Source organism: Fundulus heteroclitus, chromosome 18 (genome assembly GCF_011125445.2).
Source record: "Fundulus heteroclitus isolate FHET01 chromosome 18, MU-UCD_Fhet_4.1, whole genome shotgun sequence".
NCBI lineage: Eukaryota > Metazoa > Chordata > Actinopteri > Cyprinodontiformes > Fundulidae > Fundulus > Fundulus heteroclitus.
The window spans coordinates 17,747,294-17,762,445 of NC_046378.1; the positions used below are offsets into that span (position 1 = coordinate 17,747,294).

Here is a 15,152-nt window from a genome sequence, read left to right on the forward strand (position 1 = left end):
GTAAACGGATTGAACTGTTCAACCATGTTGTAAACAGCTATTGGGCAGCAGAGATGAAGCGCCCCTTAGCATGATGAATAAAAAAAAATGTTTCTTCGACACTATGACAATATGCACAGACCTATTAATACCAAAGCATTCCAACCATGGGAAGCTGAGCTCTCTGCCTTGTCAGTTACAGGAAAAGATATCATCCATATCCCCCCCCCCCCCCAATTGATCAAATGACATGAGAAATTAAAGATGAGAAAATTAACTAAAAGAATGTTTTGGATGTATTTCTTTAGAACATCATTCCAGCTTTTTCAACCCACCACAAGTAAGGTGGGTTGGGGGTTTGAGATGGGAGGAGATAGACAGCTGGTTGGGGAAAAACACGATAAAGAAAGAGAAAGAGAGGGAGAGAGGTGTGCTGATGAAGACTCCCGCCTCTCTGGCACGGAGGGTTTATTGCACCGAAGGCAGCTGCCTGTCAGCCTGCTCGTCTGCAGAGTCGGTGAGAGGCTGCGGGAGGGATCCCACCTGGAAGCGCACATCTTGTTGCTCCTGTCTGTATGCGCCGAGGATATGTGGCGTAGGGCTGGATTCGCCCTTCTACGTTTCGGATTAGACTGCTCGGCTGGCAATGGGCCGCTGCGGTAACACACTTCGATCCTAATCGGCGCTTGTTGTCGCCGCCCTTCCACATGAGAAGTTTGACAGAAGAAGCGCACTGAGCTGCGGAGGAAGAGGAGGAGGAGGAGGAAGGAGGGAGACCCTGGCTGCGCTGCTCGGGAAATCCGAGCAGCTCAAGCGAGTCGAGACCAAGAAGGACACTGAGGTGAGCGCTTTTGTCTTCCCAGTTCATCATCCCCCTGCTCGACAAAAGAAAAGCGGAGCTGGAGAAATCAGGGAGTCGGGGCGTCTTTAATTAAAAGATGGCAACAGGCAAGTTTTGTTTTTATTTTATTTATTTATTTTATTGCTTTTGTTCCAGCCTGAAGCCCGTTTCACACGTCTGACCTTGCTGCTCTCATTAAGTTTTATTTTGCAATTCAACAAACAAGTGAACTTCGACAAAAAAACAGTTAGGAAACTTACATGCGAAGTTAAGCCACTGTTGCGCATTCCCTGGGAAGGTTTAGATTTTAAATTATTATGATTATGATTTACAATATCTTTGGGGTAAATCGGTCTATGTCTGGCCAATCAAGCACTTTCTTATCATGCACATTGCATTCGGTAATGGTACTTTTTGCTGTGTGAGTAGATGGCAAGTTGGGCTGGGAAATAAATCAGCATGTCAATAATCTGTTTTACCACTAATTTATTTCTCCTTCCACTAAACTTTCCATTTAAATATTTGGATACAGCTCTACGTTAACAGCCTTGCCAGCCTTGAGAATCTCCCACAAATACTTGATTGGGCTTTGTTTTGTGGTCATCTCAAGGCTGTCTGTGGTTGTCTCTGTTGCTTTTGTTCGCGTTTTTTTCTGACACACATCTTTCAACGGACCTCCGTGAACAGCAAACGTCTTTGGCAAGAGCCTATTGTGTCAACGACTGCCTGCTGAAGGATTGATATATCAGTCTTCCCCCTGTTTACATGGAGCATAACATGATATTTCTCTGTTAAAAATATATATTGTGTTAAAATTGTAAAATAATTATCTCTCAGGGTCTGACTTTTAGGTTTTCATGTGATTTTTGCCATAACCATCAAAGTGATAATAATAATAATAATAATAATAATAATAATAATAATAATAATAATAATAATAATAATAATAAGAATAATAATAATAATAATAATAATGTATTTAAACCTTAACATCAATACAATAATATGAAGTTATCCATGAGCCATTTTCTCTTAGCCACTCATGCAAGACAGACAAAATGCCATTCAAGAAAGATTGTAGTGTTTGGAGACCTGAAATGGCTCCAAGAAAAAATAGCTTTCTTGTCTCAAGTTCAAAAGAAGTTAAAAAGAACTGGAACATTGATAAACAAGCCTGGATAAAAACTCAAGTTAAAGTTAGGCTTATCTTTCCAACACAGGGTGAGGACATTGGCAAGGTAAAACACATATCCAAAGCTTACTGTTAGATAGATGCAAAATAGGATCAACAAGTCTCAATGAAAACTTGCTTTAGACATAACAAAACAAGCTTAAGCAGTTCAATGTGCTTGGAATCATTACTTTTTCTGTCAGCCTTATTGTGTTATTGAGATCTGACTTTTTCTACATTATGACAGAAATGTTTAAAGCTATTTTAGTAATGCCTGTACATTAGATGTGTTAACATCACTACAGAGTTAAAACAGTTTTAAACATTTTTCTTTATATAATCTATTTAAAAAGGGTATAAAGACTTTGGGATGTTGGTTGTTGATAAATATTTTCTCTGAATACTGGTGAGTCAGTCTGGTGAAATAGTGTTGACACAGACGTAACAGGTTTAAATGACTTTTGTAACTAAATTTATAACTTTATCAACAATGATATTCTACTTTCTATATTGACCAAACAGAAGAACTTTAGAGATGGTGGAGATAAAACAGAGAATCTTCTTGCAAAAGCAGCGGAGGTTTTTGTAATGGGTGATAAGGCTGTCTGTTCAGGGCAACATCCTATGAGGGAAGGGGCCACTCAAAAAAAAAAATGTGACTACTTTTAAAAGTTTGTATAACATACTTGTAAGACCTTATGGTCACCCTCTCTACCTGTAACCCGCATGCGCCTAACTCTCACAAATAACAAAGATGGCGTTGTGTGGTGTTGTGACTATGTTATGGCTTTTAATAGCGTTCTCAGGCTATTCCTTTCTAACGAGCCTGCTCTAGCATGTCCACTGTGTCAGTTCCCCTGCCATAGTGCTGTGTTTACTTCCTGAGTTGTGTGCGCAATTCCAGTGTTTTTTGCATGTTTCTTGACACTGCCGTGCCAATGGGCCTGACATACCTAGTACTACCTTTTCTTGTGTGGATGCACATTTTTCTCTGAATCATTTATGAAAACTTACCTTGTTCGTCTCCTTGTGGGCAAAGCCACAGACACCAGCCATTAATCAAATCATGCCTTGACAATCTATCAACAATGGATTTTTTAGTGGTTGGTGTTTTCCTGGGTATCGGGGCTTAGTGGCTAGTCTTGATAAAGGTGGACTTCAAGCAAAGCTTGTCCTTTTTCATTAAGACCCCTCCTGACGTAATATAAAAAACAATGCTGGTTAATTGTTTGAGTGAGAATCTCAGTTGCAGCACAGAACCATCATGCCTTTTGATTTTTTTCAAGAAAAAGCAGATAATGGGACCTTGTTAGTTATTTGTCCTTGTGTTTTTCAACTATTATGTCTAAAACCGCAATTACTCCATAAATTCAGCTGACTCAGCTGACATCATGAAGATATTACTACCACATCTTTGTTCTTGGATGTTTCACAAGGCAAAATTCTGAGACATCACTGCAGAGTGGTTATAGGATTCAAGGGTATAGACAGCAGAGATCTGGAGACACATTGTTTGGAGATATGGAGCACAGAAAGGCTCAGGTCAGTAAATCTGTTATAACAGGCAGATGAGAGAAAAGCAGAAAACCCAGTCTGTGACAAACTGCAGACAACACATTAAAACATGTAGCAGTTAATATTTTTTAATAGAAATGCTAAAAGTGGTTCATCAAGCTTTTACATGGATCTTTGTGTTCTATTTAAATCTGTGCTTACAGTAAGAAAAAGTTGTTTAATCATTTATATAATGCAAGAAAATATAAATATTATGTGCTCCATATTGCATCACATAAAGCTGGTTTTGTTCCAGTTCGTCAGAAGTAGATTAAGTTGTTGCCGTAAGTGAGAGAAAAAACCCACTGAAGTGAACTGTAAATGTGTTCGTATTGTCATTCTGATCCACAAAAGTAGCTATCTAATTTATTTCTCTCCTGCAGCAGAACATGACTGTAGAAGTGAACCCTAGCAGATTGGAGGAATGTGAAATGAGAGAAGTAAGAGATAATTTGTACGCAGCGGAAGATAGAGGTAAAAAAGGTGATAAAAAAAGGAGAGATGGTTTTAGAATAGTATAATTAGCAACATTTATTGCCTTCAGATCCATACAGAGTAGGCTGGGTCAGTGGAAGGGTTTACCTTGTGTAGGAATTTACCCTGTACAGAAAAATATTTCTTTTTGCACACCCATTGATCCACCTTCGAAAATCTTTTCTAAGCTGTTTGATTAAAACAGTTATTAAATTGGAGCATCAGCACACAATGCAATATAATCTAATGCAGGTTCAATAATTAGTCCACCTAACTTTAAGTATACAAGGGCACATCACCAATTCTGTCATTATTTAGGAAACATGAAGCAAAAAAAAAAAAAGAAGAAGCAGATGAAATAAAAAAGGATCAAATTTAAAAGGTTAAGTGGCAACCAGGTGCAATTGTTTAAGGTTCAAGGAGAAATTTTCATATCCCCCAGGGGCAATTTGTTGTGCAGACAGCAGTCACATCAAAGCACACACACAACCAAAAAAAAAAGAGAAAAGGTCTGATTTTGTCCTCGCATTGTTGTGCACCAAGCTGACAGCAGCACAGATAACAGATTTTCTTCCGTCTGTTCTGCAGCGTAGCATCCCGTACTTGCTACCTGAGGGTAACAGGGAAAACTCTCCCCATAAATGATGGTGGCAATCAAACCTAGATGATTCTTTAGGGTTCTGATGTTGCAGCAGTATGCTGGCAATTTGACTTTGTACATTTACAATATCCTGAAGACAAGTCTTTTTTTAACTGAAAGTGCCACCAGATAAAGGAAAAGGTAAGAACAGACTCAGTAAAACAGGACTGACATTAAAAGTGTAAGGCCTTCGTTAAAAATATGTGTGCTGGTCTGCCTTTTTTGCCACTGATTCTAATGATTCTTACAATGATCTTCCGAAGAGATCATTGTAAGTGTAACTGATTATCAGGAAATTTGACCAGCTCTACAAAGGGAGGTGATCAAGACCAGCAAGGAGGTTTGTTAACAAAAAGCAAGGCCATCTGTCCAACATCTTTAACTTGACCAAAATTGAGTCATGAAACACTACCATGTTCTTAGGAAACCCATTGGTTCAACAACAGATTGATTTAAAATGAAAATAACCAAGGTACTACAATGACCCACTTAAAGTCCAGCCCTCGGCTCGAGTAAAATGCTGCCACTGGGCGGTAAGAGAGATGAGTGGAAATGAATGGCTGCAATGGTCCAGGAATGCTGGAAGATAGGGCTGGACGACAATTCAATAACAATATATATATCGATCATAGACATTTATCAATGATAGAAAGAAATTGGTCAATAAAAAGTTCAGTAGACTAAAAGTTTTCCTTCCTTTTGCATTCTAGCCTGTCATGTAGGTTAATACTACAGTTATTACATCCTCCCAATCAATCACAACTTAGACCCAGGAACGTTCCATCACCAAGCTCCGCCCTCTTCATAGAGTTCAGAGTGCACTCGTCATTTTTTTAAAAATTCGCCGTTTTGGTAAACAGTTGGTTGAATTTAGGGTTGAGTTTGAATTCATTATTTGTGTGTTCTGTACCTAAAAATAGGTTGTTAGGCATCACATAAAATGGCGAGGGCTGCACCTAAAATCTATGTTTTGAATTTGTTGATAATTTTCGATATCGGTCTATATGATTTGTATTTTATCGATATGCTTTTTTTCTATATTGTCCAGCCCTGCTGGAAGAATGCGGGAAGAATTGGACAGAATTTCTTAAGAGACTAAAGAGTGATACAGAAAATAATTAATTCAAGTGGTATAATAATGTCAAAATATCTAGAACAACTTTTAGCTATGATAAAAATACTGGATGATTTCTAAATGTTGTTGTCATGCCTTCTTTTCTCCGACTTTCATCCGCTTAAATGTTGCTGACATTGATGTTGATGTCAGGGGAGTTTTATTTAGGGTGACACAATCATGCTTTGCGCTGACTTTGAAGCACAGCGTTGCTATGTCAGAATTCCCTGGTGCACATGTGTTTTCAGACAGACTGACAGAAAAAAACTGGGCCAAACCACACTTCGAAAAATTATAATATTATTCATGTGGATCAAAAGGCACAAGTGGGAAGAAAGTAAACTTAAACCATGTTTAGTTCTTTACATTTAGTGCTTTTTAGCAAAGTGCCTAGTTTAGCCAACAAAAAGTTCAACTCCGCTATGAAAAGTAGATTTCAGTTGCACTCAGCTGCTTTTGATGAGTCTAAATAGACTTTCATATCTTTTATAGAAGCTCTGCATCCTAGGTGTAGACCAGTCCTGGAGGTCCGGTCTCCTGCAACTTTTTGATTTGTCCCTGGTCCAACACACCTGAATCAAATGGTAAATTAGTTCCTCAGTATGCAGTCAAGTTACCCAGAGTCTTGCTAATAACCTGATTATTTGACTTAGGTGTGTTAAAGCAGAGACACATATAAAAGTTGTAGGACACCTGACCTCGTGGACTGGAATTGAAGACCCCTAGTAGTTTCTCAGTCATCCAGGACATGACAACCCTAAGTGCTTAAAGAACAATTGCCCCTGTACCAGAGCCTCAAGGAAGCAGTGCACAGTGGACCAGGAAATATGCGGGGGATGGGGACTGGCCGTGGCCTGGGATAGGTGAACAAGGTAAATAAATGCTAAATAAACTAACTTAATGCTAAGCTAATAATTCACTAACCTGAAAATCAATAAAAAGTTCACTAAGCTCACTAATCCAACTTCAACTCACTACGGAAGCGTACAAGACGGAGCTGCTTTTATACCCCAAAGCATCAGAGCTACTGAAGTCGGTTTCCTGGGTGATGTCACCCTCTAGCGACTTTTTTCTTTAAAAAAAGCGGCTGGAAACAAATCTGTCTACTCTTTACGTGTTATTGCCGAATTTACGTGAAAGCAGCCAGTTGTTCTGCCGTTAGTGTCTTGAAGCTGCTGGGAAGTGGGAAGAACGGCAGCCCCAGATCAGCCTCCCTGTATCGGCTCAAACAGGAGGCAGACGCCGCTGAAGCCACGGAGCACAAATATCCACTGTCTAACCTAGAACTAACTTCACTGCGGTTGCTGTGAACCTCCCTCTCTGCCTTCCCGCGTACTGATACCTGCCTGCAGTCAGTGCGAAGAGAAGATCAACCATGCTGTGTGTCCGTATTATAAATGACTCATGATGTGCAAAGCTGTCGGGGATCCCGTCTGGAATACAATGCGGGAAATAAATATAATATATAACCGAACCGATCCTGTGCTCCACTGCCTTGGCAGCATTGGCTTCGGGCATTGCTCAGTCAGCACCTTGATAAGGCTCAGGCCCACTGGGCTCCATAAGCCTCCCTTAACCTCTGGGGAAAAGGGGGGTGAAAAATCCTCTACCACAAAAGACCGACCGTGGTGTAACTATCATCATAAATCAAGCTTGCGGCTCCTACCTCGCATCCTGACCAAAGCCTTCTCCCCACCCCAAGTATCCCCACCCACATTGATAGAGTTTTCAAATTTGTCTGGGGGCAGGATTTTGCTTTTACATGGTGGTTATTTACACTTTCAGTTTAGAGACATTCCAAGTACCAATACTGAGTACTTAATAAACTGGTACTTATAGATCCCATATAACGTAACAATATCATTTACCACTGAAAACAACTGAACATCAATTTGGTAAGCGCGTCAGGTATCCTTACAAGACGTGAATTGTCTGGTGCAATTTTTTCATGTTTCTGGAGTACTCGTTGCAATCTTGCTGTTTAGTTTTGAAAACTGTATATATGTTGATCTAATTTTCATGTTAAAATATTTCTTTTTGCCTCTCTTCACAGCTCAGCTGAGCATAGCAGATAGTCTGCTTTTTTAGTATCCTCTGTGTTTACCTTGAAATATCTCCATACCATGGACATTTTCCCCCTCCTGCGAGCTTACTTCTCTCTCTTTTTTTTTTTTTGAGGGTCAGCAAACAATCTCTTGCTGTATTAGCACCACCACCTGGTATGGAGTGGCATCTACCCTTTGAGTTGCAGCTTAGGAGGAAAATCAAGCACAAAATTGGTATCGGTTTGTGTATCTGGATGCTTTTACAAGTATGAGTATGATTACTTGATGCTGGTCTAGGGCCCGATGCTAGTATCGGTATCGGGAAATCGCTATTACTACAAAAAAAAATTAGGGGTTAATTGTGCTTTTAGGAGAAGGCAATTGTTTCTTGCAGACAATTTAACGCTTATCCAAAACACCTCTTCAGTTCTCAAGATAGTTTGGAGGATCAGGTTTATCGTTGTAGACTAGTTGGAGCGTTAAGGTCCCTAATTGAGGTCACAATATCCCATTCTTGATTTACTTTGGGTTTGCTATCCCAGAATAAGAGGACCGTAAGTAGGCATGGACCAGGTACTGGTTTCAAAGTATACCAAGGCTTTAAACAGCTACAGTTTCAATAAAACTGAATTTTTACACCATACCATTTAAAATCCTTTTAATGAGAGGCCAGAGAAAGGGCTGCAGAAATGGCTGCTGATTCAAATTCAATCAAATCATACAGACTAATTGGTCAAAAATTTGCTATCTAAGGAAACCCAGCAGATAAGTCTTGACAATCAGCATTCACTCCTCCTGAAAGAGCGTAGAGCCACAGTGGACAGTCGTCTGCATTGTTGATGGCTTTACAGCAATCCCTCATACCGAGCATGCATAAAGCGATGGTGGAGAGGAAAACTACCCTTTAACAGGAAGGAAAACCACCAGCAGAACCAGGCTAAGTGTGAACGGTCATCTGCCTCGACCAACTTGGGGTTAGAGAAGACAGAGCAGAGACAAAAAAAACACCTATAATATTTGTCAAAAAGGAAGCTTTTAAGCCTGGTCTTAAAAGTAGCAGAAATGAATCCTCCAAGAGATAAACTCATACTTGGTCGTGTGAATTTGTTACTTCATTGAGAGTATACATTTTCTAAAGGATTTAAAATTTCATCATGATAGTAAGTATTGTGATAAGGGTAAGAGTAAAAAATAAAAATATTCAAAAATGAATGACCTCTTTTTTGGCTGCATGTCCCGGCCCATTCTCAAAGCCCTACAAACATAGATGCTGAAGTTAAAAATAAAACGTACACATTATCAAATAGGCTACTTCAGTAGCCCTAGCATAATGTTATTTCTTAGGGCTTGCAAGCATCATGATTACAAATTTACTGTTGTTACAATAAATTATAATTCTTATAATAAAAATATCCCAATAATGATAAACAACATATTATCCATACATCCCAATCTCAAAGTCAGTTAATTCCCCTTTCCTCTTTAAAATTCAGAAAGTCGTCTTTGCCACGACTAAATGCCTAAATGCATTGAGATTTGTTATTTGCATGTGTTTACAAGCAACAGAAGAAGTGTACCTAATAAAGTGTCTGATGAATGGAATGCTTTTGTGACTAGATTTTAGTCTATTTTAGTATTTATTATAATATTCTCCAAATCAAAATTTTCCAACACTTCCTGCCATTACTGATGTGGTAACTAGAGCCACTCAAGTTCATTTTGTCAATCTCAAAGTAAGTCAAATCCCCTCTGACGTTGTTTATATTTGGTTTCAGTGCACTGAGGTTCTTAGGCTGCAGATTATGGTTTTACCAGACTTCACAGTCCTGGTTTAAGATTCATTATATTTGGTCTCATGATCTCAGTTACTGCCCTGAACAATACAAGTAGGTACAGAGTTTGATTGGTTGGAATGTTCAGCTCAGAGTGTTCGATATTGTAGCTTTAAATAGTTAACCTTAAACAAAAAGCTTTTGTTCTAAAAGCACGTCCACGTCTCGCAGCCTGAATACAATGCTGACTTTTACTTGTGACTGAAGCCTGAGGATATTCAGAACAAAACACGGGCAGTTTTTCAGTTTGTGTGTCAGTTTTCCTCTGTACTGCGGCTTTATTTATTTATTTTTCCCCCCTCTTTGCTGTGGATGAGAAGTGGGTCACATGCTTGAATTATCCATTTGCAGGGTTGCATGCCTGCTAAGGAGACGCAAAGACATATCTGGAGAATGGAGGACAGAAGCGAGGAAGACGTTGCGCAGGAGAACGGACGAAGTGACGGGACCAACGGGAAACCCAGCGGCTCTCCCTGCACCAGTCTGAGGGTACATGTGATAATATATCTTTCATAATGCTGGGATTATCGCGCTCCAACTAACACCTTTGGCGTGCTGATTTATGTGTTGTTACAGAGTCACATGCTCTTCTGGGAGTTAGGCAGCAACATGTATATTTTTAGTAAATAACCCAGCTGCAGCAGCTTAAAAATATTGGAAAAATTAAGATCAATGGGATCCAGTAGTAATTTTAAGTTATGTTTCTCCGCAAAGATACAATCTCTTTGGAAATGAATCATATTTCTGCTCTGTAATGTTTCACTTGTTGATCTGACCTTCTCAAGTTCTCGTTCATTTAAGAAAATGGGCCATCAGACCTTGTAGTGTGTCATCGTTGCAAAGATCAAAACAACATTTGTATGCCAGGAAACAACCAATAATTATTCTTTCAGTGTTTAGTCCTTAACAACAACCTTGCCCATAATTTCTTTAGAAGAAGGCCGTGTTATACAACACGTGAGACGTTTCCATTTAAAGGAGCTTGATAAAGGAATTCGAAAAAGTGACTGAATTCACGATCTGCTTGTTGTTGTACATGTTGATGTGGGAACAAAAAGCCATGAATCACATTTAATAGCTTTTGAACATTATGTGAATCTTTTTTTTTTTTTTTAAATCACGGTGTTATCACTACTAGATCTTTAGAGGCTGTGAAAAAAATCACAGTTCGAGTCTGAAGGAACGTCAGAAGCCAAAGAAAGCCATGCTCTGGTGTTTATGGCACTCAAGTCAAGAGCATTTTGGTTTGACTCTGATCTAAATCGTTGACTAAATCATTTGATAAAGAATAATCTGTGCTGTTACCTCACACTGTTATTTGCACTTAACCCCCCCGCCCGATTATGAATCACATTTTCTTTTCACATCATAAAAATTGATTCAGCGAGATCATGGGCTCTCTTTGCTTTCAGAGCCTGCACTTGAGATTGCAGAACCAAAGGGGCGTGGCTTATTCTTTACAGCATTAAGCTAATGATTACCATCCTCAACATAATTGTCCTCAGATTCTGCTATTAATGTGGTCCTCAGATGGAATCAAAGATCATGTAAAGCATCTGCTCTGTGCTCACCGCAAACATCTGCTGCTCCACTACATCATATTTGCCAGAAATGGCTAATTGCACATTTTAGTTTAGGGTTTATGACCACCTCCCAAGGGGGAACAGGGGTACAATACAGATGGGACAGATTCTAGTCCGTCTTGAATCCTGTAAGTTGATTGCGAAAAGATAAAAACACAGGTTGTTCATGAAATAATGATTTGAAAGTGGCTATAGAGGCCCTGAATAATACCTCTCATTTCAGTATCAGCTTTATTTGGCCAAAAGCTTCACGCATTGAGCTTGAACCAAGACCGAAAATGGCAATGCTGCATGTGTTCTGAAACCTATTCATCCTCAAGAAAAGAGGCATGGTGTTCAAAATAGTAAAGTATTGTATATCTTGTTTTTTGTTTGTTTGTCTTCTGCTTTTTTAGGGAATAGAAATTTATTTTTAGAAAGCATTGTGGAATTTGTGAAGCAGTTCTCCTCCCTAGGTACACAGCCAGTACTTGTGGAGGCAGAACCAAAAAGAATGGGCATTATGCAAAGAAACTGGTTTGCCAGAAAAAATTGCCAGGGAAGAGCATTTTAAGTGTTATCATAAGGTGGGTCAAAGCTGCGGAAAACCAAGCAGGTTCTGTTTTGGAAACTGTAAAGAACCGGCTCTATAACTAGTCCAATTAAGCACCAGAAACGTCTTAGAAAAAGTATAAAAATTTGGATTTCTCTGACCAATTCCTTTCAACATATCATCAAAGGTTGTCAGTTTAGGTCAATAAAGTGAATATATTGGGTGTGATTAGACTACCCTGGTCTGGGGGTCTTTCAACAACAGAGCTTTCTTGTACCACAGTTATGTTGTGCACAATTTGTCTTGGGAAATGAACCTGGGACATGGGAATCACTCTTAAGTCAAAGTCATTCCAGTTGTTGTGCCCGTAACTACTTTTACTAACACAATCTACATCAACGTATTTATGAAATAAAGAACAAGCTCACAAATATACAGATTATGCAGTATTTTGTGTGGCTTAGTTTAATGTGGTGCAAAACTGTCAAACATTAAAAAAAGAAAAGTTTAATGCTATGCTGATCTTAGCTTGGTTCCAGGGCCTCTGGCTTTCCAGGTCAGAATCATGGCTTTGGTTGGACCTTTATTTAAACTTTTCTGACTTAAAGTTTTAGAAAATCAATATCTTGAGAACAATCTGCAGGAAACTACTTCAGTAAATATAGTTTTTCTGCTTGGCTAAAATAATTCATTCTGTTGATGTCAGAACTCACAATGCATTAACATCAGCCATTTCTTTACAAATGACTCATAAATAGCATGCACACACCAAAACCGGGCCATTATCCTTTCTCAGAAGGTAATCTGGTCTGGGGACATTTAATTTACAGTTTTCTTAATGTGGATAAATGGATACATTTAGCCAATAAACATCAAGATTAGACGTCATCATAGTTTATTTAATTAGAAAGGCAGCGAAGCCGAGACCACATGACCACATGCTTAAAAAAAGCAAAGAGGAAATCCTCCGGCCTCTTTGAGCTGTGCCTTACCCCACAGTAAGAACATTTCACAGGCTTGAGAAAAAAATGCCAGTAAAATGTTGATCCTCTGTGATCTCATTCAAATCAACATTTAGTGGAAAGTGGTGGATTAAACCATTTTTATCCATGGAAACCCTATCACTGCGCAAGAAATAGCTTTTTAAGGATCTGCCTCTTGGTCTGTCGTAATGCAGATCTTGCCTTTGTGTGTGATAGCACTTTTCAGCTTTTTTCTTCTGTATAACATGATGGCAATCTCCCAGCCTACCTCGGGCTATTCCACTTTGTCTTTTCTGACCAAGAGCTTCAAACACGCTTCCTAAGAAATAAATAAATAAATAAAAATATATGAAAAAGACCCAGCCAAAGCCGTGAATAAGATCAATCATTGTGGAAGATCCCCCCCTGCCCCCCCAACATGAAAGAGATGTGAGACAATGGTGTTTCAAGCAGCTTATCATAATACAGATTGTTGAGGCAGGACAGAGTTTTTTCTTCTCAGAATTGTTTGGTTCCCCAAGTGGCTGGGTGGGATATGGCACAGTGTGTTACAACTCTAATCCGGTGCTCAGTGTTATTCTCCGCTTTTGTTAAATCCTCCAAATGGGGTAAAAACTATGGTGCCACAATGTCTCAGTGTTGCCTCACTTTGCATTGATTTCTTGCAAAAGACACAATCTTAGTACACTCGTTCGCTTTTAAATAGGTCTGTTTATCAAGTATAGCTTGAAATTTCCTTCTTTTTTCTAAAGAATTAGTTAAAACTTAATTTCTACTTCATGAATTCATAATAAAAAACAATAGAAATTAATGAATAAGTTGTACCAGCGCCTAAACTGGAAACATACTCCAGAATTAGGATATACACTGCAAAAACGGAACTAAAAATAAGTAATATTTTCTTAAAATGAGTGTATCTGTCCTTGAGATTTGAGCAGGTAAATAAGATGATCTGTCAATGGAATAAGACTTTTGCACTTTTAAGAACAATTTACTTATTTTTAGATCCGTTTTTGCAGTGTAAGAAATGTTCTTTTAGATTTGAAGGATTTATTACAATAGCAATTCTTTAGTATTCCAGATTCAGGTATTTGTATGGTTTCATATAGACAAGCATTTGTCACTTCATAAAACAGATTTCTGATAAAGGTTTCACTAGGAGCAGATGATACAAAGAGTTGTGACTCGAATGTGGATATATAGTGTTTCACAGAGATAATCTAATCTGTTCTTGATGCTGCTGTGTCAAATCTTTAATCCTCGGTGATTGGTGTTTTTCACTGTGTTTGTAAAGAGCTGCCAGTGGTGCAGCTGCAGAACACAAATGGTGTCGGCAAACAAAATAGCCTGGATTTTAAATCCACCATTATTTTTTTTGTTCAAAAGTCCTCTAATTTACCCTCTACTAGCTTGGGTCTGAACTCTAGTTGAAGCTGAATGGTCTGGGGAGGGTTATAGAACTGTCTTCTAAGGTTACAGGTCACTGAAGGTTACCAGGTTAAATCTCTGTGTCTCTGGAATTTGCATGTTAATCCATGGCTGTCCACTTACCATCTGGGGTTAATAAACATGCACGTAGGACAATTGGTAGAGGCAAATTGGCCTTGTTTGGCCATGTTTGCATGTGACATGGTAATGATGCTTCATACACAAACTAAACCAAGCATTCTTCCTTACATCTTCATTAACCCGCTTGGTTCTGTGATCGTCTTTGCATAGGGTAAGATGATTATGGGTTCTTTTAGTACTCTTTTAACCAGTAGGATACTAAATTTGCCATTGTTTTTACTGTTTTCAATTCATCTTTTTTAACCAACTATTTTCAATGAAGTGTTTTTATTAAAGGCAATATACCTTAATTTATTTTTGTCTGGTTAAGAAAAATGCTTCCTGCACAATGTATTATGAGTTACAAGACATAATTTGATAAAGCAATTGATTGTGCGACCGAGTGAGTACAGGCTTTTTTGGTAGCGATAAGCAGCGAAATGGGGACAACCCAGGACAACTTTTCTCTGCCAATGGCACAACGAGGTGCAGAATCGTTGCTTAGCAGCAGCTCCTCTAGAGCGTGCATGAGAGGGTATGTAAACAGAACCCCATGGCATACATGTAAGAGTTGACCATTCACATAAGAAAACACAAGGACGTAGCTATTTATGTCAAAGAAAATGAAAAAAAAAAGTCCCGTGAAGAAGTCTCTATCTTCCGGAGCATTGTGCTCAAGCTTAAGTGGCGTGTTTAGTCTCGTGCATGCCGAGGCCTTCTCATTTGGAAAAAACAGCTGGGGGCGGTGCTTACCGTTCTCCTCACTCACAGTTCAAATGTATGCAGTATCAGGTATAGTTCCTTTAAATGGTGTTTTTTAGAATTTAATGCATTACTGCTATTTTTGTAAAGAATT

At 38.8% G+C, this 15,152-nt stretch overlaps 1 protein-coding gene across 2 annotated transcripts in view; it reads left to right on the forward strand.

Annotated features, from left to right (window-relative positions):
- The first annotated feature begins 415 nt into the window (after nucleotides 1-415).
- Nucleotides 416-15,152, forward strand: part of LOC105936459 (solute carrier organic anion transporter family member 1C1) — a 51,692-nt gene continuing 36,955 nt past the window's right edge. The window contains exons 1-2 of one of the 2 annotated variants that reach the window (XM_036149621.1): nucleotides 416-820; nucleotides 10,002-10,139. In XM_036149621.1, coding sequence (XP_036005514.1) covers nucleotides 10,008-10,139 — 132 coding nt within the window. In that variant the 5' untranslated portion in view covers nucleotides 416-820; nucleotides 10,002-10,007. The other variant, XM_036149622.1, reaches the window with a different exon arrangement.